The sequence below is a fragment of the Paraphaeosphaeria sporulosa genome, assembly GCF_001642045.1.
Source record: "Paraphaeosphaeria sporulosa strain AP3s5-JAC2a unplaced genomic scaffold CC84scaffold_11, whole genome shotgun sequence".
NCBI lineage: Eukaryota > Fungi > Ascomycota > Dothideomycetes > Pleosporales > Didymosphaeriaceae > Paraphaeosphaeria > Paraphaeosphaeria sporulosa.
In genome coordinates this window covers 491955-518188 of record NW_017253370.1, presented here as the reverse complement: position 1 = coordinate 518188, position 26234 = coordinate 491955, and the positions used below count along the sequence as shown (strand labels likewise).

At 54.0% G+C, this 26234-nt stretch overlaps 5 protein-coding genes across 5 annotated transcripts; 2 read left to right on the top strand and 3 right to left on the bottom strand.

The window, feature by feature from the left end:
- Window positions 1-86: 86 nt before the first annotated feature.
- On the top strand, window positions 87-10220 carry CC84DRAFT_1263011 (uncharacterized protein). Its single transcript, XM_018185196.1, has 2 exons — window positions 87-319; window positions 376-10220. Exons 1-2 carry the CDS (start codon window positions 267-269, stop codon window positions 10076-10078), a joined length of 9756 nt encoding a protein of 3251 aa, XP_018031300.1. The 5' UTR covers window positions 87-266; the 3' UTR covers window positions 10079-10220.
- A 3387-nt stretch (window positions 10221-13607) lies between these two features.
- CC84DRAFT_273187 (uncharacterized protein) lies at window positions 13608-16231 on the bottom strand. The gene is made up of 3 exons (XM_018185694.1): window positions 16056-16231; window positions 14380-15932; window positions 13608-14330 (listed from the first exon to the last, which is right to left on the bottom strand). Exons 1-3 carry the CDS (start codon window positions 16093-16095, stop codon window positions 13833-13835), a joined length of 2091 nt encoding a protein of 696 aa, XP_018031299.1. The 5' UTR covers window positions 16096-16231; the 3' UTR covers window positions 13608-13832.
- A 1337-nt stretch (window positions 16232-17568) lies between these two features.
- On the bottom strand, window positions 17569-18159 carry CC84DRAFT_1221486 (uncharacterized protein; the record flags this gene model as incomplete). Its single annotated transcript, XM_018183278.1, has 1 exon — window positions 17569-18159. The coding sequence occupies one exon, from the start codon at window positions 18157-18159 to the stop codon at window positions 17569-17571; it is 591 nt and encodes a 196-aa protein (XP_018031298.1).
- Window positions 18160-19685: 1526 nt separating this feature from the next.
- CC84DRAFT_273152 (uncharacterized protein) lies at window positions 19686-20869 on the top strand. The gene has a single exon (XM_018185693.1). The coding sequence runs from the start codon at window positions 19926-19928 to the stop codon at window positions 20610-20612; it is 687 nt and encodes a 228-aa protein (XP_018031297.1). The 5' UTR covers window positions 19686-19925; the 3' UTR covers window positions 20613-20869.
- A 3189-nt stretch (window positions 20870-24058) lies between these two features.
- Window positions 24059-26162, bottom strand: CC84DRAFT_1209042 (uncharacterized protein; the record flags this gene model as incomplete). The annotated part of the gene is made up of 2 exons (XM_018182198.1): window positions 25763-26162; window positions 24059-25688 (listed from the first exon to the last, which is right to left on the bottom strand). Exons 1-2 carry the CDS (start codon window positions 26092-26094, stop codon window positions 24059-24061), a joined length of 1962 nt encoding a protein of 653 aa, XP_018031296.1. The 5' UTR covers window positions 26095-26162.
- Window positions 26163-26234: the final 72 nt, after the last annotated feature.

The window sequence follows — 26234 nt, the reverse complement described above, 5'->3', positions numbered from 1 at the left end:
GAAGCTTGGACTCCGCACGCGTCATTAGCGCATGGGGTTGCCGACGCCTCAACCTCGCGGGCACTGTGTGCATGCGCACTCATCCCCGTTGGTCGCGAATCTTAGGCACGGTCGCAGCAGGCCAGCTACCCTTCGGCTCCGCTCAATCAGGGCCATCCCGAGCGCCTGTTCATTGCGCGACTAGCGCTGCGACAGCATGCGCGGCCACGAGCCACGATGAGGAGTCGCACCCGTCGTTTGCCTGGTTTACTGCGCAACCGCCATCCATGGAAGGCTCCATCGTAGCAGAGCCGTTAAACCCGCCCCGGGGCTTCAATTGGTGCGCAAGCTGTCCGTGTGCATGCATGTCGTCCCTGCTAACGTGGACCGCTTCAGGGTGTACCTGGTGGAGCTGTTGATATGCAGCATCCTGACCGTCTTCTTCCTCTTCTACTTCAACCGCCTGTTCGCGACACTTGTGTCGTACGCCATCCGAGCCTACACATGGCGCGCCTACCGCACCTACATCGACATCCAAGCCCTACAGATCTCACTCCTCGGCGGTCGCATCTTCTTCAAGGACGTTCGCTACCACGGACACAACGAGACCATCCTGGTGCACAATGGATACATCACCTGGAACTACTGGCTGCGGCGAGTGAGAGACGCCGAGGTTTACACGACCGACCGTCCACCCGCCTTGGACGCGGACACAAGCGACGGAGCATCGAGCAGTGCACCTTCGGGAAGTCGGAGCAGAAACGTAGATAGGGCTGAAAAAGGAGGCAAGAATCCGCAAAAACGCCTCCCGTGTCGCTTCTCCGTCAAGATTTCAGGTCTTGAGGCGTTTCTATACAATCGCACACCAGCTTACGATGGCATCATCGACGCTATACGGAACAAAGCCAATAGTACGGGCGCAGAAGAGGGGGGACCGTTGGACCACGAGAACACAAGTACTGGAAACAATGTCTTGTTTAGGACCTCGACGGAGATGTCCGAAGACCAAAGACAGCAAATGAATAAGCTGAGGAAAGCCCCAGCAAAAGAAGAAGGCGTGACCCGTCCCGGCACCGACACTACCGACGATGGCAAAACCGACGGTCTACCTGCGTTCCTGAAGCTACTGCCTGTATATGTAGAGTGCAATAAAGGCGCCATTATCATCGGAAACGAGCACACCATGTCCGTCATCACTGCTCAGTTCGAGAAAGCAACCGGTGATTTCGACGCCGCCCCAAGCAGCCCCCTGGATGCATACCAACAAGTCTTCAATTTCCAGGTCACTCACCCTGTAGTGCACATGAAGCCCAATCCGGACTATAAGAGCCCCCAACTCGACGCTGCCAGACGATTGAAGCAGGAAGAACAACAGGGTGTACTGGAGCAAGAGGAGACGAGCGAAAAGCCTAAGCAGCAAAGCTTTCGCCTTCCGCGTTTCCCTAAACTATTTTCCAAGTCATCCGACTCCATTCACACCCACCATGGGGAAACTACTGGCAGAAGAGCGAGTATGTTTGTCCCACAATGGCATTTTCCGGGGCAAGAGAAATGGAGGGGACTTTCTCGTTACATGGAAGACGACCAGACTGATGGGCATGGAGAATGGGATGGCGTTGAATATGCTAGGACGTCTCTCATTGCAGATTGTCCGTGTGTTAATGTGAGCTTCTACTGGGACGTTGCCGGTAAAGTGCCCACGTTGTTAGACAACAGCATGTACACTGAGCCTACGAATTCCGGGGATATTAATGGCGCTACTCCACCAGAGTACGGCGTGGATATACAAGTCTATGGTGGTACAATCAATTATGGACCGTGGACTGACCGACATCGTGGCATCTTCCAGTCGTTCTTCTTCCCTGGCGCCCATGTGGATGCGCAACCCGCATCTGCTCTCCAGCCTGGTGATACCAGAGTGCTTACTGTTTTCAAACTGTATTTGAGCATCGAGGATGAGACTGTACTACGGATTCCGATTCGGGAGCCATCGAAGGACTGGAAGTGGAAAGGCAAAGCCAAGACACTCGGTGGGCAAGACAAACAAGCTTCGGACAAGACAAAAGGGCGAACAAGGTCACGAAAGAAGTACGGAAGGACGAAACAACGAGACGCCGCGTCTTCTGGGCAGAACATGCGCCCCTTTGGCTGGATTGATGTCAAGGTCGCGGGTAACTCTTCTGTCAACTACGTAATGGATATGGTCGCATCCCGGCATGGCTTCAACAACAAATTGGATGTCGATATTGCCGGAGCAGAAATATCCTCCAGCGTTAATCATGGCCTTTTGTGGCGATCGGGTGCAATCGGGCTGGATTGCGACTTGTCCAACCCTCTCAGCTGGAACAGCTTGAGGAAATGGAAGTTCAACATTTCCTGTCGAGATCTGGAGCTTTTCCTGCTGAGAGATCATCTATTCCTGCTGACCGACCTCGTCGCTGATTGGGGTTCTGGTCCACCAGCCAACTACTTCACGTTTCTCCCTTTCCAATACCTACTCAATGTCGATTTCACCAACTTCAAACTCTATCTGAACACGAACGACTCCAACATCATCAACAACCCGTCCGAACTCGATGAGAATAATTTTGTCGTTCTCTTCGGCCAACGACTGCACGGGGATGTTCATATCCCGCTAGACAAATTCAGACCGTTGCAGAACGAGATCAAATTCGACGTGAAAGGTCAGCATCTGGGTCTCGAGGTCTGCATGCCGCCCAAGAATACGCTGCACACTTGGGTGCACTCCAATAAGGTTGCACAATTGACGGGATTGACGTTGAATGGAAGCTATACGCTCATGACCGAAACTTCGGCTATGAATACCGACAGACTCTTCATGGACATTCGAGGAGACAAATTATACCTAGAGCTGTATGGCTGGCTCGTGCATCACTTCATGCAAATCAAGGAAAATTACTTTGGTGATGACCTTCACTTCAGAACCCTGGAAGAATTTCAAGGCTTGCAGAGTCATAGTTTGGCGATGGATACGACGACCCCTAATGGCCAACCACCGAAGGTCTCAAATGACCTCGATGTTATCCTTTCGGTTTCAGCTGAGAACGCAAGCATACTTCTTCCTGCCAATTTGTACTCGGCCGAGACCGGCCTTCGAGCAGAACTACCCTTTGCGCACTGTGACCTGAGGTTCACAAACTACTACATGGATCTCCTAGTGGACTTTAGCCCCATCAGTCTCTCGGTTGGTAGTGATGTAACGAGCCCAGGCCTTGCTCATGATGCTGGTGGGCAGACCGAAGTGTTCATCGAGTCGCTCACCATTGCCGGTCATCGGCTTTTCGGGCTTCCGCCTACCGAGCCAACGTACGTCTGCAATTGGGACTTCGACCTTGGGACCGTCTCAGGGGAGTGCACGCCGAACTTCTTATCGAAGGCCGCTAAGTCCATCAATTGTTTTGTGTTCAGCCTAGACGACGACGAAAACACTTTGCCTATCACCAATCCATTGATCATACACGACTCCACGTTCCTTCGCTTACGAACTCATGACATACGAGTGTGGCTGCACGTCGACAAACAAGTTGTCCTTGTTAGCACCGGGCCGGTCAAGCTGGACTTTAATGATCTTGCTGGGGACACGTTTTCTCGCCGCCTCGATGCTTGGATTCCCAACCTGAGTGTGAGCGCCATTGACGAACGAGCTGCGTTGCGATATGGCAGTCGGGGCAGAGACACCCAAAAAATCAAAGTTCAAGCCTTTCTCGAGACAAGTGTGTCTTTCACCCTGTTTAATCGTAAACTGGACTTTAGCAAGGAGCGACGCAAGCAGCACACGCATATGCTCGAACATGACCAAAGAACGAACCGCGCGCAGTTTATGTACATGAACCATGCGACGCACCAGCTACCCACCCACCAAGAAGTAAGGCCACCTGCGATGCAGTTTCCTGAGATACCCCAACCGATATTTCTAAATCAACCGGGTGGATCAGTAACCGATGCGTCGTCTGGGTACTCATCTGGATCTGCATCTTCTAGGGGACGCTCCATCCGGACTCGTTCACTTGCTTCTTCTTCAAGCGGTTCATTTATAAACAGTATACGCTCTGTTCGTAGGCATAGAGAGGGCACAGCGACACAATCATCTAGCAAAAGCCGGACACTACGCGGCTCTCCTGCAAGGGCGGACAGCTCCAACGGTCATCGCACACACTATGATGCGAAAGAGAGGGTGCCTGGTGGCTTGCCATCATCTGTGGCGCTAGCAAGTCCGCTTGCAGTGCCTACTTCCAGCTTAGATTTAATCGACATGGACAAGTCCGAGGTCCCAACATTCCCAGATCTCCCACCCCGGCCTCGCATGGACAGAGAAGACGCAATACAGTTCAATGACGTCTCTACAAAGCACTTCGATGAAAGCTTCGAGCATACCAGTCTCATTATCGAAGCAGAACCTGGTATACGCCTCTACTGTACTCCGGAATTTGTACGTTGTATATCAGGTTTGGTCAGCACACTCCAACCGCGCGAACCTCAAGATCTTTTAGATGATTTCCAGATAAGCGCAATGACCGCAATATTGGACCGACAAAAGCGCCGTGAAGGCAAAGGCAAATCGATTGAGTTCAGTGTACGTGTACCCTGGACACACATCCGCTTCCACAATGCTTTCGGTCCCCATCTGGGCGCACAAGCGGGCATAGACCAGTATGATGTCATCTTGAACCGGCTCCAAGTCGCTGTACGAGATAAGAAGCTTGTTGGGGAGAGGACTGGCGAAAGCTCAATCTCAGCACACACCACCCTGGGATCCCTTGGGATTTCCGTCACTGAGAGGAAAATGGACGGCACCGGCGATGATGTTGCAGTCCAGGCTGAAGTCAATGATCTGCTTGTATGGATGCTGCAGAACAAGGAGACCCACGTTCATGTAAACTCGAAAGCTTTCGAACTTGCCACTGCTAGCCGAAAGATCGATTACATGGCGTCACTCATTCATCGTAGTACAATATTGGGCGAAGAATTGGCGACCAGATTCGTAAGCATCGAAGACACGCAGCAGAGCCGCTTGCGGTACCTTGCTCTACGTCTCACGACTGCGCAAGTCCAACGTCAAGACCCCGCCTTCTTGACCAAGGCATCTTTCGCGCTTCGTGCGGTCAGAGACCACTTACGTAGCCACGACTCTTGGAAGATCATCTCGAGATTTAGGTACATATGGCAGACCTTGTCCGATCACGAGAAACGACGGATCCGTGATCACTGCACCGTCAATTCTGTCAGGTGCCCGGCGGATGCAGAAGAAAGAATTGTCTCGATGTGGGATCAATGGCGCACATGGGATCTGGCTCATGTCAAAAAGAGTTTGGCCATGCAAATGCTGTTCGGGTCTGCCATTATGGAACATCCGGAGGAAGCAGCCCCGTCTCCAATATACATTGACATCCGCTCTGCCGGCATCAAGGCCATACTCGACCCAGGCGTCACACAAAGTGAAGTAGCACTCCATATCCTCGCCATCAGTATTGGATTAATCCCACCGGCCGAACCGGCAGGTCTCATGCTGGTGGGCGCTGAGATTCCGAAACGTACCACGATAGTGCAGATCAACTCGGGAGAGACTGCCGTTCGTGTTCATTGGGAAATCTGCGAGTTGATGGACATACTTATCAACATGTTCGAAAAGGAGAACACCAAGCAGTTCAGAGCTCTAGAAGCCCAGTCTGCTTGCCCAACTAAGGGAAAGAAACAGGAGGTCGAGACTAGCCTGCAGTTTGTGTACGTGACAGAGAAGGCTACCATTGCGCTCGACACGATCAATCTACGCAATTTACTTATTGGCCGGCGGTTCCGCTTCTCTGCAGTGAACGAAGATAGCCGCCCTTCAAAGCAAGGCATCACGACAACCGTCATCGTACATCTCGAACAGGCTGTTACGGAATTGCTGTCTCGGTCTCGTCTACTCTTAAGATCGCAATTTGACTCGCCTAGCGTTTACTTTGCCTACCATCAATTCGAAGACAGAGACTCTGTACCAGATGAGATCAAGGTTGCTGGCGCAAGCCGGAAGATCGAAGTACGGCTTGAAGAACATGTGCTTGGCCTGCTTGAAGTAGCGGACTCCGTGCTTCGTGATGAAGTTGCCTACTTCCATGAGCAAGCGATGCTCATCAAGAGTTCACTGCGACCTAAGCTTGAGCAAACCGACCGTCCCAAATTGACACAATTGCCCAACATCAGTTTGGCTTTGTTGATGGACAGATATGCTATTCATTTAGCATTGCTTGAGTCACTGAGTTGGTCCATGACCGGTTCCGCTGGTCGCGTCTCTGTTGTACCCTCTATGGGTAAAAACGTGACTCTTCGCGTGGACTACGACTTGGCCTCGTGTCACCACCGGATGTTTAGCAAGACTGCGAATGCCTCTAACCTCATCAGCTCTCTTGAATTTCCGCCAATTAATGGACGCTTATCGGTTACGAACACGGAAACCCAAACGAAGATATCTGCTGCAGGCATCATCGAGACTATTCAGCTGCAGGCATCGGAAGTACAAGCGCTTGTGGCGACGATCAACAAGCCAGAGATCACGAATGTCGTTCGCGCCGTTAGCGAAGATATCGATGTGCTCACCGCCCGTTTCCGAGAAATCATACCCCAAGACAACCGTAAACCTGTCATCAAAACGCCCGAGTCTTCCAGAGAGATAGTTTTCGGCATTCAAATGACACTATCGGGTATCAGCGTTCTAGCAAGTGCCCCTGGACAGCATGCAGACTCACCAATGGCGAACCTTTCTGTCCGTCTATCTTCTATCCAACTGCGAGCGACTAACACCGACCGCAATGGTGCTATACTCCACTTAGCAGAAGCTATCGTGCTTCTCCAAGATATCAGCGTAGACCTTACTTTGTCCGACAAGAACTCTATTCGTCGCTGCGGCAACATCAGTTTTGCGGCAGTACTCCATGTCACAGCGGAGCAGAATGCGCAGCCTCCTCGCAGAGTTTACCGCTTGAAGAGTTCTGGCCTGGCGGTCAACATGTTTGCCGACACCGCATCTGCAGTAGTAGATGTTATGAACCATTTACAAGACAAGATCAAGGATCTCGATCTGTCAGTGGAGAAAAAATACCTGAAGAAACTCCGGCACGCCAAGAGTAAACATTCCCACAAGGGCGACGCAAGCACATTGAGTGTCACAGAGACCGACGCCGAGAGTGTGAGCTCCGGTGCTCTGTTCACTTCCACCTACTCCCTCGAGCTTCTCGACATCTATGTTAGCTGGATCGTAGGCAATTCCATCGAACCGTATCCGAAGACGGAATCCGAGGATCTTGTGCTTTCGTTTAGAAGGATCGATCTCTCGACACGCAAAGACGACGCGGCTCGCTTGACGATTGAGGATATGCAATTGCAAATGGTTCCAGTCTCGGCAAGTAAAACTGAGAGATCGGCTAACTCCGCATTGCTTCCCGAAGTGGTTTTCAACGTGGCCTACGGTTCAACCAAAGACACTCGAAAAGTGGCTTTCCATGCCGCGGGCAAGTCGCTGCATCTTCAACTCGATTCGCGCTTCATTCTTCCAGCAAATATCATACAACGGTCAATAACTTTGGCCGGTAAGAAGTTCAGGGCCGCTTCGGCCAACTGGAGTATGACGCCAACAACAGATGGCGCTCAACGAAAGAATCCGTTCGGGAACAAACGTCTGGCCTCTTTATCGGTCGATGCAAGTTTCGCAGGAGCCGTGGTGCACATCAATGGGAGCGACACGCCGCACACTTCGACCTCTACTGGCAAAGAGAGCAAATCTCAACAAAAGGGCAGATACAGTCAATTTGTCGGGGATGCTTCCAAGAGCAGCCTAGTACTTCGCGCACCAGGTATTGCGCTCAAGGTGGAGAATGAAGACGATGGCCAAGACCCGACACTGAAAGCCGAGGTGCGAATCGACGCCTCAAGTAACACTCTATTTCCCACCGTTGTGCCTGTCATCATCGAGATGTCCGAGAGCATCAAGGAGGTTGTTCGCGAAAAGGATGAGGACTCGCCACTCTCGCCGGCGACTTCCATGCCACAGAACGACACAAAACCTGGAGTAAAGCTGTTGGAGGAGGACAATCTCATCAGCGTCGACCCTAGTTCGATTTTGGGCCGGAAACGTTTGAATCTCGGCGTCCGCATTTGCAAACAAGAGTTCAGTCTCAGTTGCCAGCCTATTGCCCGCGTTGCCGCGATAGCCAAGCTTGAGGACATCTACATCACCGTGAACAGCGTCAAGTCACAAGAGCACGGTCACTTCTTTGCTGCGTCTGCGGCTTTTGAAAAGCTCGAGGCTACCGTTCAGCACGTCTATTCTCGAGAGTCAACTTTCGGATTCAATGTTGATTCCATCATTCTGTCTCTGATGAACAGCAAGCATTTGAGCGGTACGAGCGGGATATCGGCTATTCTGAAGATCAACCCAACGGCACTACAGATCAATGCCCGGCAACTTCAAGATTTCTTGCTTTTCAGAGAAATTTGGGTACCGCCGGAGATTCGACGATCATCAAACCCAGCTCCAGCGACTGCGAGCCAGGAACCACAGGAATATCTCATGCAAAGATACCAGCAAGTCACTGCTGCAACTGCTTTCCCGTGGAACGCCAACGTCGCTATCGCCGATGTTTCTGTGGATCTCGATCTGGGACAGTCGATTGGAAAATCATCGCTGCGGATCCAGAACATGTGGGCGTCGTCCAAGAAAAGCGTCGATTGGGAACAAAATCTGTGCGTTGGCATTGAGAAGATCGGCATCGAGAGCACTGGTCGCACGAGTGGCTTCGTCGATCTGACTGGTGTTAAGATTCGCACGTCTATTAGTTGGCCTTCTCAAGACCAAGCTACTCGGCAAACGCCCCTCATACAAGCATCGGTTGGTTTCGGACAATTGCAGGTCAAGGCTGGGTTCGACTATCAATCCTTTTTGATCGCGTACATAGTCAATTTCGACTTCCTCATGTACAATGTCCGCGAACACCACCGGGGAAAGCGCGACCGTCTCGTCGCGATCCTTGACGGTGACAAGGCGCACGTTCTTTGCACCGCTACCAGCGCAGCCCAAGGCTTAGCGCTCTGGCAAGCTATCGAGCGCCTCATCCAGGAAAACCAGCAAGCGTACAAGCAGTCCCTCAAAGACATCGAGAAGTTCCTCCGCCGCAAGTCTTCTGTAGCGGCGCCATACGCACGCTCCGCGTCCCAGAGCGTGATCGCTCCCAAGCCCGACACCGACGCAGCCAAGACCCCAATCTCCCTCCACACAGACGTCGTCGTCACTCTCCGCTCCATCAGCCTCGGGATCTTCCCCTCCACCTTTGTCGACACGCAGATCCTTCACCTCGAAGCCGCCGATGCCCAAGCACGCTTCACCGTCGCGCTCGAAAAGGGCAAAATCCACTCCACCCTCGGCATGACGCTCGGCCAGCTCTCCGTCGCTCTGTCCCCAGTCCAGGCACCCAAGAAAGCGAAGCCCGTCGGCGAGCTCACGGTCGAGGACATCATATCCTCCGCGAAAAGCGCAAAGGGCGGGACTATCCTCCGCGTGCCCAAGGTCATTGCGACGATGCACACGTGGCAGAAGCCGCGTAGCAACCACATTGACTATGTCTTTAAGAGCAGTCTCGAGGGCAAGGTGGACGTCGGGTGGAACTACAGCCGCATCAGCTACATCCGCACCATGTGGGGGAACCACACGCGTACGCTGGCGAGTCGGCTGGGGAAACCGCTGCCAGAGCCCAACATCAAGATCACGTCGTCACAAGCTCAGCCAGCGGCGCCTCAGGCTTCTTCGTCGGCGACGCAGACCCCAGACACCAAAGAAACCCCCGCGCCAGTTCAAGCACAAGGCCAGGAAAAAATTACTGCTGTTGTCAACGTCCCGCAGAGCAAGTACGAGTACACGGCGCTAGAGCCCCCGCTCATCGAGACGCCGCAGCTCCGCGACATGGGCGAGGCGACGCCGCCGCTCGAGTGGATCGGGCTGCATCGCGATCGGCTGCCGAATGTGACGCATCAAATTGTGATTGTGACGCTGCTGGAGTTGGCGCGGGAGGTAGAGGAGGCGTATGAGCGGATTTTAGGGAGCTCGTAGGGAGTTGGACTAGGAGATAGTGTGGGAAAGGGATGGGAATTGTTTCATAGGGCGTTCCATGGACTTAAGGTGGGATAAAAGGCAGTTCTTTTCCTGTGCGGTTCTAGGTCTTGTAGTATACCAAGCGTGATTGCATGCGGATAAATAATTGTAAAATAATGAGGACTGTGGATGGTAGTCTTCCTTGTCGTATTGCTACGCGCCCCGGTCTATTACGTCTTCCAGGCTACTCCTGCCTAGCCCATGAGCCTGTCTGAGCTCACAGCGGACCTTTGTTAGACTCTGTATCCCAGGGGATATCACGTCTTCGCATTTACGGGGCTTCTAAGGTATACATTCCTATTGACCTTTTTGTTGAATCAAACTCTGTGCATCCATTTCCACAGGCTGCATTTGTCGAAGACATGACGCAGAAGATTGCTGATGTAGTGCAGGTGACGCATTTCGACGATTGCCAATTCCATTCCATTTAGATCTACGAATGCGATGAGTGCTCTCATCGAGACTACCAATGCAACCATATCCGCATATGTCTCCGCCTTTCCTAGGCTATCATCTGCTCCTTCCTCCCAGGCTTGGGGCAGTTCATGTATGCATGGCACGCTTGCAAGTACCTTCAATCTCTCACGTATGCTCCAAATCTGCGGCCAATGCTGCCACCCCCGCGTGTATTCTGCATATTTCACTCTAGTATTCACAGCCATTGGTGTAATGCGGAGTACACACCAAGGCTTGAGAATGCTCCTCGGATCCCAAACTCACCCTTCTCGAAAAGATTATATAGCGTCTAATATGTTCCATGCCAATTAATGCTTTGAATCATTGCCGAGCCAGTCGTTCCAAACACGGTGCAGGAACTTGCCATTGAGACTGGATCTGTAATTGAACATTCAAAACTCAGTTGAAAACTCATCGTCTTGGGCAGGTACCGGGCTCAACATGTGATTTATTGTAGGCCTATCGCATTCCTTTCCTTTGGGCATACTGGGCCATCGCCCGGAGCGCCGCCCTGCCCGGGTTGGTGTCATTCCCCGCTGGCCCAGGGCCCGCCTGGCAACCGACAACAGCAGGGTCTTCGCCACGTGCGAGCCGCTCTACTTGATCATCATACATCCAATGGGCCCCTCTTCACACCTCCAGCTCACTTTCTGCTTCATCCAGATAAAGTTCCGCGGACAGGGTACCTTTAGCATTAGTACCTCCTGCACTTGTATCTGGTGCTGGGTGAGTCCACGCGTGGCGTACTCGGGGTACCTCGACTTTGTAGCAGATGCACTACCAGCACTCGTATGTTTGACTGCACCTGTTTCCGTTGTCTTCTCGTAGTCGGGCCGTTTCTTGCTTGAAGAAGTAGGCACCAGTTTGGTTATTCTGGATGTCTTTAGTGGAGAACGATGAGTGCTCTTCGAAGAATCTGCTGCCGGGAGCTGTCGGGTTGTCTTAAGCAGACTATTCTCTCTAGAGGACTCTGGCGCAGGAACTTGGCGGGCAGTCGCGAGTGGTGTCTAGTCCTTGTCCTCTCCGTTCTTACTAAACCGGTTGGGTGAGTGCTTTAGCATCTCTGTAATCGTTCTGGTAAAAGTGCTATCAGTGAGGCCTGTGGTATATGTTGGTGTCAGAAAGCAGCACAATAAGGAGTACGGGCTGGCCCCAATATGGCATTGCCACTTCTTATTTCAAGGACTTTTTGCGACCTTCATGTGCAAGAATCCGAAATATCGTACATGATTACATTGAAGTCTAGGATCACCAGTGCAGAATGTTAATCGTTCAGAACATCATAAATGACTCTACAAAAGTAGATTAACGTACCCTACAAACTTAATCCAATGATTACTTGACCATACCTTAAACATTTTTGGTTCACCAGAAGCAGTAAATCTCCCTCGAAAACGCGCGGGTGATTTTCCTCATTCCCATGCAGACTTACAAACAACGGCGATGATCTCATCTGCAAAGCGAGTGCATCGCTTCACCAAAGCAATCCAAAGAACACACGTATACATTATCACCAGCTTACCTCACTCCACCAGCCTTGACAACTTCCAACCATCGTTTCAACAACCGCCATCACAGTAAGCGCACCGTTTCACCACACGCGCTGACCTCAGCACAACGTCCGCTCTTCCCTTCACGCCCGCAAATCGAGGATAGCCATCATTTCCGATCACCTCAGAACTACAGCACCACTATTTTCTGAAGACACAGCTTCACTGAAAACTTTCCTACTATAATGTCACGTGCCCTACCCATCACCTGGACAACGCACGCTCCTACCAACCTCCCTCTACCAGGCTACGCATCGTCCCCACTATTTCCCACCTGACTTTTCCCCACCCGATCCGTTGCTAAATCCCACCACGCGCCCAAGATAGCAGCGTCGCGGCCGCTAAATGCACACAGCCGCGATCCTTCCTGTCAGGCGTGCGACCCGGCTCCACGCACACGCCACACGCACGAGCACATGTGCGGTCAAGCTACCTCGCGCACATGCGTGAACTGCACGTTTGAATATGCGCAAATGTGGGCAACGTGTGGTGTGCGAATAGGGACTGGGGATTGGAGGTGGGGGCGGGGATGTATTATGCGCACGCAGTGTGACGGCGACGGCGACGGACCGGGTGCTTGCATTCCTAGCAGCAGGAGGTTGCGTGCGTATGTGACAGGTGACGGGTGAGGTAAGCCAGTCGTGCGGGAGTGAGGCGGAGTCGGTGTGCTTCGCCTTCTTATTGCACGGCGGACAAGGAAGCGGATGGAAAGCTGTTGCCTTGCGCACTCGGGGATTAACATCGCCATGACCTGAGGTTTGGGGTGAGAAGCTTCAGGCTGGAAGGCAGAGGACACAGTGTGATGATGTATGGATGGTTAGGCGTGGGTCTCGCGCGATAGGTAGCATTGCGGTACTGTATAGATTACAATAGGTGGGGAATCTTGGTGAAGAGAAAGAAGTGAAGGGTGAGGGGAAGGGTATATAGGAAAACCTGTCCGTCCAAAGGAGAAAGGATGGAAAAGGAATCTTGAGACCAGTCCAACATTGCTATGCATGCCTCAGGCTCCTAGTAATACCCAGATCCTCCAGAAATGACGTAAGCACCGAAGAGGTCGTGAAGGAGCGCATCGTAATGTCGTTGCGGGAAAGAACAGCGAAGGGCATGAAACGATCGTGTCGAAGGGGAAATGGTAGTAGGAAATAAGGAGAGAAAGTTCCCAAAGCTCGAAGCAAACGCCAAATCAGATGCAGTGTCAGCCCCAGCCCAGCCCGTCCGATATGCTTGCTCTTCAAGTCATACGATGCACCACGCATCAGCCGACTCTATCCATACGCCGTGGTCCCCCATGATGCCCGTGTAAAAGATACCATATGTCGCGATAGTAATAAAAAATCCCCACGCACCCAACCCATGATGAACCGAAAATATTTCTCAAACGCCGCCTGCCGTCCGGGGGTATTGTGTATGATGCAATCCAAGTCAGGCGCTGCGGTGGCCTGTAGAATCCGGAGCTGACGCCAAGAGGACAAAAGTGAGTAGTCGATAGGAAAGAAACTCTATGAAGCAAGGGCGCGGGCGCTGTGTGCGACGCGAGGCAGACTACGCGCGGAAGAGGGTGTGGAGGAGGTGGTGCTAGGCGAAATCGGGCATCGCGTGGGAGGATCATGAGGACGGCGTAGATCACCCGACGTGCATGCTCACCACCATTATCGAGCACGACGACGCGCCTGCTCCACTCCGCAGAGTATCGAAAGGCGTCGATGCTACACTCGTGTTGTGCGCTGCCCGTATTGTTGGTATGGGTTATCGGCTGAGAGCTGGTTCAGCTCGGGCGTGATATCGGAGCGCTGCATCTGCATCGGTTGCGCGGCCGCAGGCACTCCCGCCGCGGAGGAAGTTTGGAGATAGCCGTACTCCCAGGAGTCGCGCCCTGGGGTAAGCCCTGTTGTGTACTGCGGTACCTGGTGACGAGTCGAGGTCCCCCACTGACTCATAACCTGCCCTGTGGGACCTCGCGGCGCGATCGATAGGTTGTGTCCTGCTGATCCATCCATGCCTGCTGACGTTCTGAGGTGTGGTGAGAGGCTGGTCGAGTGTATGCTGGGAGTGTACGCGGCAGAAGCCACCGAGCTGGATATCGATCGCGGCGAGGTATTGCGATGGACGTCTCCGGTCGTCTGCGAGATAGGGACTTGACCGTAGCCCGAGCTAGATCCTACAGGGTGGGAGCCGGCGCCGGCTGTCGAGGAGTAATTTGCGGTCTAGGATTAATAAGTTTTGTTTGACGCGTTGCAAGAGGGGGTTACCTACATATTTGCTGATGATCTTCTTGAGCGCATGCGCCAATATCTTCCAGGGGAACACCTTCACGTCTTTCTCGATGTTGCGCGGCTTAGGGTTTGGAAAGCCCATTATGACCTTGAAGAATTCCTCGCTCTCAGATTTCGCCTTTGACACGGTGAGCGGACGGAAGCCTTCCAGATTGCGCCGGATGCGATTCTTCTCTTCGACCGTGAACCGTACATTGACTAGCTGCTCGAGAAGATAGATGGTGTCCACGCTGGTGATGAAGCACTCGTCTTTCTCTTCCCAGTAGATGCAGCTGACGCATATGCTACGCGATTGTCTGGTCTCAAGAGTTATCGGAGCGAAAGACGTGGTAATGGTACTGCCAGATTGAGATCTCTTGAACTCTACAAGGCGGCGCTGGGCGTCTCGCTCGTCCTGGGTCCAGTTGTCAATCATTGTGTCCAGATCTCCATCGATCTTGAGGACCGCCTTCGTTGGGTACATCAGATACGGATTGAATGGTTGGCCGGAAGGCGCAGCTGCAGACTGCGGCAGTGTCGTCGCTCGTACCAGCACCGGTGTTGGAAGAGCCGACGGCGAAGAATGCACAGTGGATCGGGTTGGGGTGACAGCCATAGAGGCGGGGCTTCTCTGTCCTAGGGAGCTGTATTGACCATAGGACGATAGGTTCGGCGACATCTGCGGCGGCTTCATATCGTTCTGCGAGATACTGCTGCCAGAGGGTACAGCATAAAGACCTTTTTGAGACATCTGAGGAGTATAGCTCGTCTGCTTGGCAATGTCGTATCCTCCTCCGTATCCATACGGGTTGGACAGGGATGATTGTGCTGGAAGCGGTGACACGGAGGCTGCTGAGTACGTGCCAGACATTGCTCGTGGTTTTGCTTGAAAGCGTATGGATTGTGTGCGTTTGGCGGCATGATCTGAGTAGTCTTCAGTGTAATCACTGGAAAGTTTGCGCTTCATCCTGGCAACGTCTGGGGAAGTTTGGAACTGCGGATCAGCCATATCGTTAAACGTGAATTTTCCAGCGTTGATTGGGGTTCCTAGCCGCCCATCTCTGCCTTCCATCTGCAACTTGAGCATCATCGTCGGGTCGAAGGAGTTGGTGAGCGGGAAGGGAGGAACTTCGACGCTGAGAGCGTAGTGGTAGAACTCGTCATCTTGGTCCATCTTTTGCAGTGCGGCAACGCACTTCTGTTCCCCAAACATGATGGTAAATTTGAGCGGGTCAGCCTCAAGATCAAATCTCGTCCGTAGGTGCAGAAGCACTTTGGAACCAGCGACGCCTTGCGAAGGATGGATACGTTCGCTTATTTCGGACTCGGTGAGAGTGTAGGTATCGGGATGACGAGACTTTGCAGCGATAAAAGAGGAATCGGCTGGATAGCCCGTGCCGCGTGACTCGTACGTCGAACTAGGGATAAATGGTATTTCTACATTCGCAGGTTCATGGGACAAACGTGTGGGCGCGTCGGTGTATTGCGACGCGAATGAAGGCTGTGCAATGCCCCCGTAACTCGGAAGCTGATTCGGTCTTGTGGCTTCGGAATCTGGAAGGGTGGGCTGGTCAGTCGAACTGCTAACCGCACTCACGTGGGACCTGACCGGGTCCATCCGACCAGGTGGTAGCATCTGCCCTGTCGGACCCGTCATCTGCGCCGCAACGCACTTACCATACACATACTGGTCTTGGTTCTTATGGTAACCAGACATGGACGAAGGTTTGACAGCCCACGCAGCTGGCGCGACCAGCGGACCGCTTCCCAGGTCTTGACTGTACTGTGCTAAGAAGTGCTTAGAGGAGTGATAGTTGCCGCCTACGGAGAAGGGCGCGCGGTCGCTATCAGGCTGTGCTCAGGACAACATTAGCAGGCAAACTCGTGATGGGGGTCGTTTCGCAGGCAGCAGTAGGTAGCAGCGGGGCTTAGAAAAGCCCGCGGGCCTTTGAAAACTTCAACGTACGAGGGAGAAAGACGCACCTGATAGCTAGAGTCTACGGTGCAGGCCAGCTTGACGGTGTTTTGAAGCTGCTAAAACCAAGCGAAAAGAACAAATGCGTGAGTTCAGCACCGAACAAGAACGGGGCGGAACATGCACAGATTGAGCACGCGGCGTGTGGGCTGTCTCGATAGTAGATTTGACAATAGGATCTCGGTTTATGCAAATGTTGCGACAAGTGGAGACTGTGAGGCTGGGTAGGAGGGAACAGGAGACTGTTTTGGCAGGCCTTGTGACGAATGAGATGGACAGAAGAAGCCTCCCCAGAGACAGGTGATCTGAGTGCTTGAACAGTCGATTCATCCGGGGATCAGGGGGTCTTTGAATGTCTGTCTGTCTTGTCTACAAGTGGGTCCACTTCTCCGCCAGAGGCAACTCAGACAACAACAGTGTCCCGACGACGGAAGCGGGAGAATGAGGGTTGCTTCGGTAGCAAACAGCACTGAATCAGAGCAAATTCCGGTTCTGAAGTGGAGGTGAGCGATATGATTTGAGACGCGACTTGCAGAGACCCGCAAATTGATGTGATGACTTACATGGTGGACAAAGGAAGCGAGACATAGGGCCAGGGCTGGCCAGTATGTGCGTGCTTGGGCGGGGCGAGCAATTTGCAGAGCGGAACGAAAAGAAACTACAAATCTTAGAGGGAGCTATGACTGCGGAAGAGAGGAGTTAAGACGGACAGGAGGATGGAGGAGCAGAGGCAACGGTGCACCCAGGCGGGCGGGAGGTGGTGGGATTGGCCGTGTGAACGACGACCAGGATATGCAAGGAAGAGCGTGCAGACTTACCTCTCAAGGCTCGGAAGACTCTTGGTGATTACCGAGTCCGCCGGCGTGGTAGGCTACTAGGACAGTGAGTGCTAGAGCACGCCCTCCCACGCCCGCTAATCTTACCGTTGAGCACTACGTCGCGCAGTGCCTGACAGACCGGGATGGCTAAAAAAGACAGCAGCGGCAGAATGGCAGCGGGCGGCAGGACCCCGTGCGTTGAGGCTCTGTTGGCGGCCCAGGATGGCGCAGTAGGCTGCTCGGCTGTAAGCTCAGCTGCACGCTGGGTGCTAGTGCGTGGGCGCCGCAGTGAATGGGATGGGTGCACGAGCAGGTGAGACGGATGGTGATCAGAATGAAAGCAGCAGCCCAGAGCTATGAGACTGCAATTCCCACGGGCGACGGGCGCGGCCAGTGCCTAGAGGGCCGGCGGGGCTCTCCGACCAGACCAGAGCAGATCAGAGCAGGGAGCGAGAATGTGGAGGGCCAGGGCCAATGCGCCGAAACCGCCAGTCCGTGAGGCGCTCAGGGCGGAGAATGGCGTAGTGGTGCTGGCGAGCAAACGAGGGGCGCTTTGGGTGCAAAGGAGCGTGTTGTTGGGGGGGGTGGGGAGGTGATGGAGACGGGTATGGGCAGTGCGGCGTGGGTGAATGTCGACGTCGGGGCACAGCGTGAGGACAACAGACACGTAGGGTGTTATACCGACCAGAATGGCCGTGAGCAGCATCAGCACAGCTACGCTGCTCTCGACGCAGACATTGGATAGCAGGCCTGCACGCACGCACGCATGGCCCGGCGGCGGCAGCAGAGCCACAGCGCGGAGAGAGGGCAGGGCACGGGGATTCGTGGCTGGGCAGCCGGACCAGGCGTCCATGGCCGCCCGTGCCCAGCGCTCCGTGACGGCAGCGATCAGATGGAGCGTGAGGCCGGAAGGGAGGCAGACGGGCTTGATGCGAGTGTGGTGAGCAGCAGCACTGGCCTGCGCCCCGGCAAGCGAATCGTCGGCCATCTATTCCTGGCGTGGCTTGCAGCAACCTTAATCGCCCCTGCTGCAACTCCAACAGCCACCCCCAACGCAAGCAGCGCTCAGGCACGGCTGCGTCGCCATCGCGAGCGCCAGCAAAGGGAGCCTGCCAGCCCTCGCTGTGGCACGCCGGCGCTCTTGTGCGATTCGCGACCCAGCTGCACGCGCCTGCCTGCTGAGCTTGCCCGCCGCGCCTGCCTCGCCTGCCTCGCCCACCTGAGGACGGGCAAGAGCGCCGTCGCGCCTTCCGGACCAACGCTCGATACCAGCCCAGCCCGGCCGTGACGGCGGGTTCCTGCCTGTCTGCCGGCTCCTGCAGGGCGCCATGGCATCGCCGTCCCCACCGCGAGTGCACCACCTCCGCCGACCGGGCCCATCGCGGGTTGCGCCCGCGTCGACGACGTGGTGTTGAGGAAGCGCTGCCTCTCCGCTCTGCCTCCGCTCTGCCTCACGCCGCCCGCGCCGCGCCCACGCCTCTCCGCCCGCACGCGCTGCCCGTGGCCTCAAGCTCTCTTTCTCCGCGAACGCCCCAGCGCCGGTATGATTGTATGTATTCTTAGCAGCTGTTGCCGTGTCATCCAGCGCTCTTACCCGAATGGGGTCGCTGGCGGTTTGCCTGCGGCTGTGTCCAAACGTCAGCCATCCGCCCCCCGAAACGCATCAACGAGCTCTGCAATGCTCGCAACAATCGCCCTCGCCGCATGCTGACTTCGATGGCTGCCTTCCCGGTCGTTTCAGAGTATGCGCGGATCCAGGAACCGCTGCGCTTGCGCAGGTGCCAGCCTCAACCTTGCCTCTGCAGCCCTGCCATCGTCGCAGTGCAGGACTGCCGCCCGCAGTGGAAGCCTGTTCTTCATCTCCGCATTCGATACGACTTAGCGGGTGTATCCGCTGCGTTTGCGGTCCTGCCCTAGTCCCATTTGATATCCGTTGACACCAGACGTCGTCGGCTCACACTCCGTGCACGTCCTCGTGGACGTCACTGAGCGCCTCCTTGGGCTGCTCCAACGAACGCTTGGGATCACGCCCGAGAAAACCCGCCGCGCTGGGCGGATTCCACGCTCGCCAAAACTTACTCGTCGCAGGTTGAGGGCGCCATATGCACCAGCAAAGCACCTGACGATGCGGGATCCCATGGCTACTCGGCCATGCCTCCGCAGCGTCTGGAGCTTTGCGAATGAATGCAATGGACGTTGTAGTCCTTGGAAACTCTGAAATGCTGTGATCTCCCGAATTGGTAGGTCCCAATGTTTACTTGAGACGCAGTCCATTCAAGAAGTCATGCTGTTTTCCTGAAGATTTGCCGGACTCTGCTTTCGCGATGCCTATCGTGAACAGCAACTCAGTCGCGCGTGACTGGCGTTGCCAGTAATCCCCAGCTAAGAGACAGCCTTCAAACCGACTATGGCTTGATGGCGTTGCCCTGGCCAGGGTCATCTCTACCACGAGGGACGCACGCCATGGCCTCGGGCCTTCCGTAACCTACGGCTGATACGTCCATGCACGACAGACTACCACACTCTCTTTGCCCCTCTGCAGCGACCCGTCCCACACGCGAGCACGATTCCCCGCCGTTGCAACTGGGTTCCTGGCCAGCTTGCAGTGGGTACATCTGGTCAATTGGGGGATGAGAAATGTACACACAGATGCCGCCCGACCTTTGTGTAACACAAAGCAAACCATCGCTCGTGCAACGTCGGCCTACGGCGTTGTAGCTTGTCAAGATGAATGGACAGTGATGCTTGTTACACATGCGGACTGCTGTCTCCATTAATCGTTACATCTGCTACACCACAAGCAGATTTACCTGCCTTAGCTCTCCTCGGTTTCTTCGGGAGAACCGGTTAACGTTCACCAGTCCTCTTCACCGACCGGCGGGCTCGCTGGGCAGAGGAGCATGTGAGGGTCCTTCTTTTCCCTCTTTCGGCGATCGATTCCGAGCGCACACCTACCGAACACAGGCGCCATCCGAGCAATTGTCATTCGCCGCGTGTCCAGCCCTCTGTATTGCAACACCATCTCTCGACAGCGCATCCAAGCCTTGGGGTCAGTCGCGACCCAACGAGCACCTTCTGGTGTTAGGCACATCTCGCAAGCTACTGAAAGCTGGCGTTAGACTGTCGAGCTACAACGTTATGGATAAGCCATCACGATCAAGGCTGACGATCATTGTTGAACACATTCCTCGAGGATCGTACGTCTGGGACCTTAGCGCGCATTCCATTCTCGGGCGAAGCCGAGTGCCCTTACCACAGGGTCCTTTGCCCGCGAGCACCCCCTCGAAAACCTGGTTGTTGGGCTCTTCTGCCAGCACGTTACACGGACGCTTAGCCAGCATTCACCCAAGCAAGGGCACAGGCCCAATTACCAGGTCTCGAGCTGCCTCCTCGGAACCTTCTGTGTGGGGAAAATCGTTCCTGAAGCGCCCACACGGGTGACTTGCATGAGCTATCCACGATTCTGGACGCACGGGTTTACCATGCAACTTACAAGGGCAGGGCCGGTAGGAAGCAAGCCGCCGGTGTGGGCGCCCTTCCCCGAGACCGTACCTTGGCGTGACGTCCCTTTGACACGGGAGCATCACTGGATCTTGCTAGCCTAGCCGGTCGCCACTGTTGTGTTCGGTCGTCACGCTCTTTGCGCCTGCTGCCCTCTTAGGAATCAATGGCCGGTGTGCAACGACATCGGCCGGCACCGTTGCACGTACCTATCATCGTCCTCTTAGCTAGTTCCCACGGTTGCGTTTCAGGTTATCCTTACTGCAGACCGAATCCGAATCGGATTGCAGTCTGTACCACTTGTCGGTCGCGTTGACTACGCGACATCGAGGTGTCGGAACAACTCACGTGACAGTCAAAGCCGATTTTACAGTGCCTAGGCACTCCGGATTCCAAAGTAAGCCACCCCAAGATTTCAAAGGGATCTACCCTCGGGATGTGACTGCTCCTTTAGTCATTTACCCGATTCGTGCAGGAATTTACGAGTACCTAACCAAAGGGGAAGTAAATTTAGCAATGGTATTTTTGATTGCCAGCGTAGACCCTGCGCGCAGCTTAGACATGTCTCGTCGTGATCGTATTGTTGCCATAGATCAGAGTCGTGTCTTGGAGCAATCTGGCGCTCGACGCGGCGGGGAAGGCGACTGGGTGGGTTTTGGACGCGCTGTCGCCCTCGCTCTGTGGAAGACTGGGGCAGGCGAACTCCTAGATAAGAAGTTTCCGCGCCTGTAGCTTGCACTCGCGAACGCATGTTGACGCAGCCATTACGATAAGATATCGATGGAGTAGGACTTTCCCTTGTGTCGACGTATCTTCCTAGGTTCAATGCGTTGGATGGATCAGACCAAGACATCTACAACTCTCGCGTGCAGTGCACTCTGCTGGTAATGCCCGTCGCGGGCTCGTTGCTCCGTTGGAGCTCGTTTCCCAGGCCGCGCAACGGCACTTCCAGTCTCATCTCGTCTGATACTTGCCACTCCGAAAACACTGCCCCTATCTCTCCATCCGTAGCACAAGACGCCTCTGGGCTAGATTTGAAATGCGCCAGAAGGTATCGCCTGATATATCGCGCGGTCGCGCATTCGCAATGAACAACGCGTTCACCACGGACCTGACTGCCACACTCTCTGCTCTACTCTACTGGTCGTTCTACCCTTTGCGTGTTGATAATACTAATATACTGCGCGCGCTTGGCATGCTAGACATGTCGATAGTTCGACACTTGAAGCCTGCAGGTATGCAATAGCACAGGAACCCAATAATCCGTCATTCGACTCGACAGAAATAGCGATTGAGCACATTCGCTACCTGGAGTAAGTAACTGGTTCCGTAAAGTCACATGGTAAAAGCCGGGGTGAGTGCGCGCAGGCTCATGAGAGTTCTGCTGTACATCCCAATGAATGAATATGGCCTGTCGAGGACAGTGGCTTTGCTGCACTTGGAAGCAGCACGGGGTATACGTTGCATGTGTATTGAACCACGCGCTTGTTGCTGTGCCTGTGCTGTAGGCTTCGTATGGGAGTTGGGTTCAAATCCAGGGGGTACTGGCGTGGTAACCACATCACGGGAGACGGACAGGGAACATGCTGATGGGGAGGGAGAGTGCTGTCGGTAAGACTTCACCTTTCAGATGCAGGCTGATCAGATAGCCCTGTTTTGGAATATACAGCCTAAGCGAGACCTGATGATTTGAATTAGAGGAGAATTTGTACCGGCGTTCTTGTGCATCCTCTCTCGTCTCGATGTTATCGTGCTGGCCGAGATGGTGTGGTTTGAAGGGTTTCGAATGGGCGTGTGTAGTTGCTATCATGGGTTCCGGTAGGTCGGTTCAGGAGATCGGGGGTGTTGATGCTGCGGGTGTCTTTGTGCGTGTGCATGGCAAGGTCCGAGCTTGGATGTCGTCGACGGAGAGATGTCTGAATTGTGGCATCGGCCGTTGGAATGAGGAATGAGGTGCAGAATAATCGTGGTGCTTGAGATCTAGGTCCAGCTCTTTGGATAACTACACTGCTTTGTAGTAGGTAATCGTGAGCGGCATCAGGTCTTCTGTTTTGTGGAAGGTTTTGATTGGAAATTCATTCGCCACCTATCAGCAACTGTGGGGATATGCATGCATTGCAAACTGGTGGGTATCACCGCCTCCATTCATGTCCTGTCAATCGTGAAGGTATGCAATCTAGGCATTGTCCAACATCGATTGAAGAGAGTCATGCGGGTCATCCGTTCAATCCTTGACATACCTACTCTTTATGCAGGTACCACCTGCAGAATGGTTGAGTATGTTGCGAGTGATACCATACTAGCATTGTTGAATCCGGACCCTCCACCACAAGCCTCGCTGAGCCTCAGATACCGTTCTCGAACATTTTCGCGACGGATTTGACCTATTTCTCCTTCCCACCGTCTGTCTTGAAGTCTTTGTCAAGGATGCACCTGCTCGAGGGTCGGGAACCCAAGGGTCGATACTTGGCACTCTTCAAGAGTGTGGGGATGCAGAAGTCCTTGTTGCAGGCGTGAAGCTGGAGATGCTTTGCTTTTCCGTGACGTTTCTTGATCTTCCACCAACGTTCCTCGGGGAAAAGATTATCGCCAAGCATATTACCTGGAAAGCTCGGATGCATCTCCCAGTTGCTGGCCCAGACGCAGATGTCAAGTAGGCTTCGGAACAGCGCAGCATTGCGTTGTAGCCACCAGCCACTGTCGAAGCCAGCAATCTCCGGGGTTTCGTCGAGCTCGTCGAAAGAAATCCGTAGCGACCACTTGCAAGAACGAGGCAGAGCGTCAACACCCCAGCAGTAGAAGGTCTGCATGGATTCGGTGATAGTCAGCCAATGGCCACCGAATAGAACGGTATTGTACTTGATCTCCACCCCGCGCAATGTCCTGAATCATACCTAACGTAACAAATTACGACAGTCCATGAGAGCAACTAGACGCATTAAAATAGCAACTCCAAAGACATGCCACAGTCCCAGTACGAGTACCAATTCAGATGGTCCTGAGCCCGGGAGAACGTCCTTCGCATAGCCTCTCCTGGCTCTACATACATTTGACTACTTATTGATACTGCCTTGTAGGGAAAGAGTGCATCTAGAGTGCGACCTAGAGCTTCGATTTCTTATCCACAGGACACTATCCGGACTGAAAACAACGGCATGTGTCGCTCAATTCTAGAGCCAGCAATCTTGTCAGAATGGTAAGCCAAATGGCTTGTTATCTCAGCTTATGAGCAAGTCCGAAGTTCCAAGTACTGTAGATATCCCATGCTTTCCTTTCGACGCGACCTTCTTCTCATTGAATGAGCTGCTGCTAGTAGGCTCTTGAGGAAGGGATAGTATACGTGACACGCTCCAGTATAAACACGTAGCCATCATGATGACCGCCGTTCAGAGCGAGAACAAATCAGCCAGCTCTGTAGTCCCGCCATCACCAACAAACGCACTCAAGTCAAACGCCTCAAAACCAAGCATCTCCTCCCCACCTCCACAGTCCCCTCCACTCTTCACACCCAAGCTGACATCCTCAATATCCGCCGCCCGTTGAAAACAAAGCTTCGCCGAATTCAGTCTCAGCCGCCCAAAATACGGTATCCCCATCTCAAAGAACGGCCCCTCGTCCGGATAGTCCTTGACGATGGTACCGCATCCCACGCTCCGAGTGCGAAACGCCTCGTCCTCGATCTGCAGCAGGTGCTCAATAATCTGCGCGCCTTTGCACGCCGTCAACCGCGCCATGCAATCTCTCGCCCGCTCCACCATCGCGCGGTCGCTCGCCCGGACGTGCGCGAGCACGCTCAGTTCCGGCGAGGTGTCCTGCCAGTGGCGCTCCAGGTGCGCGAGCGTGAGCGTCGTCGCTGCTATGAGGGCGAAGAACTCGACCATGTGGCAGGTGTGTGCGACGAACCCCGAGTCCTGCAAGATCAGGTATCGAACCAGGATCTCGCGGCTTGCGGTGGCGCAGGCGGCTTTGCTGTAGCCGTGGACAGGGCCAGGGAGGTGGAGGTAGGGCAGGTGGGTCTGATTGATGAGGTTGAAGTGGAGGACTTGGGCGACGAGGCGGATTGTTGAGAGGAATATGGAGCGGCTCGAGGTGAGGCTGTGGAGCGGTGGTGGGAGCCACCAGTCTGAGGGGAGGAGGGAGGTCGCGTCTTGCAGCGCGCTGTCGATGGTTTGAGTGGTGAGCATATCTTCAGGGTTGCGTTCGTCGCGGTCGAGGATCCAGGATGCTATTTCACTGTGCCGTCTATCTAGCTGTTGTTCGGGATCTAATGCTGCGAGGTCTATGATGTGAGTACGGAGTGTGCTTGAGTACCCCTGGGGTAGACCAAGAACCAGGCTGAACAACCTGTCGGCTGAGACAATGCGATACCACATATACGCCGGATCGAAAGGCGGGGCTGTCTTGTCCAGCTGCAGAACGCTAGATTGGTGCGAGCGATGTATACCAAGCAACTGCCCAGTAGCCACCGCCCTCCGTACGGCACTGAAAGCCCTCCGCATATTACCATTGTTTGCGTGATACGTAGCCTCGAGCATCAAGCACTCCAGTCCTTCCGCACTGTGACAGAGCTCTTCCTTGGCCACCACATCAATGGCTGTTGATGCCATATGCTCTGCCTTGTGTTTCCACTCACCATTATCCAGCTCCCGCGAGACGAACTGAGCAAGGCACGCAAGCATCAGCATCTTTTGTGCGATGAGGATGGGGTGGACGTCTGGCGAAGGCAATCTGGCAACACGGCTAGACGTGAGAATAGGAAGGTCTTGTGACGTTGACATAGTCTTCCAGTCTCTAGTAAGCATCTGCTGGAAGAAACAAGGCAGGAACTTGCTCGAGCTGCAGACTCTCTGACATTCTTCTTGCGACGGTAAGAGACTGTAAAGAGTCTCTGATAGGGTAGTGCTTAGACCACGCGGTATTGACAATCGCTTGGGAGAGGGCCTTTGAGTGATTTCTACTCGTGGGGAAGGATGTCTCAATCGTTTGCGACTCGTGATTCCTTCGCTATCATGGGACCTAGAAATCTCCTGTCAACACGACATCCAGTTTCAAAAGCAAGGTCACGTCGTCTGGGTAGAATCGTCACTCACAGCTTCATGCTTCCCGCCTCCATGTCAATTACAGGACTTGTTCTCTCGATCGATTTCATAGATACTGCACCGTCTGCCACTTGTCTCTCGAGCAACGTTTCCAGCATCGCTTCGATCCGCAGAAGCCGACGGTTTGTCGCGCCATCCCTACTCTCCGGCTCAACAATGCTCTCATTTTGATCAACGCATCTGGTACCCCTCCGAAGACATCCAACGCACATTGTGTCATGCTCATTGGAAAACACACATTTTGCTTTCCGCCGCTTGCACTCCCAACAACTGTGCGTTCCTTTCCTAAGCTTCCGCTTCTTCGCAGTCGATTCTTCTGACATGAATTGATTATACTTCTGACCGGAACTAAGTCCGGATTAGCATAAAATGTTGGGAACCTGCAAAGATCTGGGGCGTCTTCCGCCATGCGGCGGAGCAGATATCTTTTGTAAGGTACCATATTTGTCAGCGTCGGTGAGAT

Bases quoted from the DNA above. Each gene is read 5' to 3' on its own strand.
- CC84DRAFT_1263011 (XM_018185196.1), top strand. From the start codon at position 267: ATGGAAGGCTCCATCGTAGCAGAGCCGTTAAACCCGCCCCGGGGCTTC. The intron at 320-375 runs GTGCGCAAGCTG...GGACCGCTTCAG, and splicing joins CCGCCCCGGGGCTTCAATTG to GGTGTACCTGGTGGAGCTGT.
- CC84DRAFT_273187 (XM_018185694.1), bottom strand. From the start codon at position 16,095: ATGTCTGGTTACCATAAGAACCAAGACCAGTATGTGTATG. The intron at 15,933-16,055 runs GTAAGTGCGTTG...CCACCCTTCCAG, and splicing joins CCAAGACCAGTATGTGTATG to ATTCCGAAGCCACAAGACCG. The intron at 14,331-14,379 runs GTAGGTAACCCC...TATTAATCCTAG, and splicing joins AGAAGATCATCAGCAAATAT to ACCGCAAATTACTCCTCGAC.
- CC84DRAFT_273152 (XM_018185693.1), top strand. From the start codon at position 19,926: ATGCGGACTGCTGTCTCCATTAATCGTTACATCTGCTACACCACAAGC.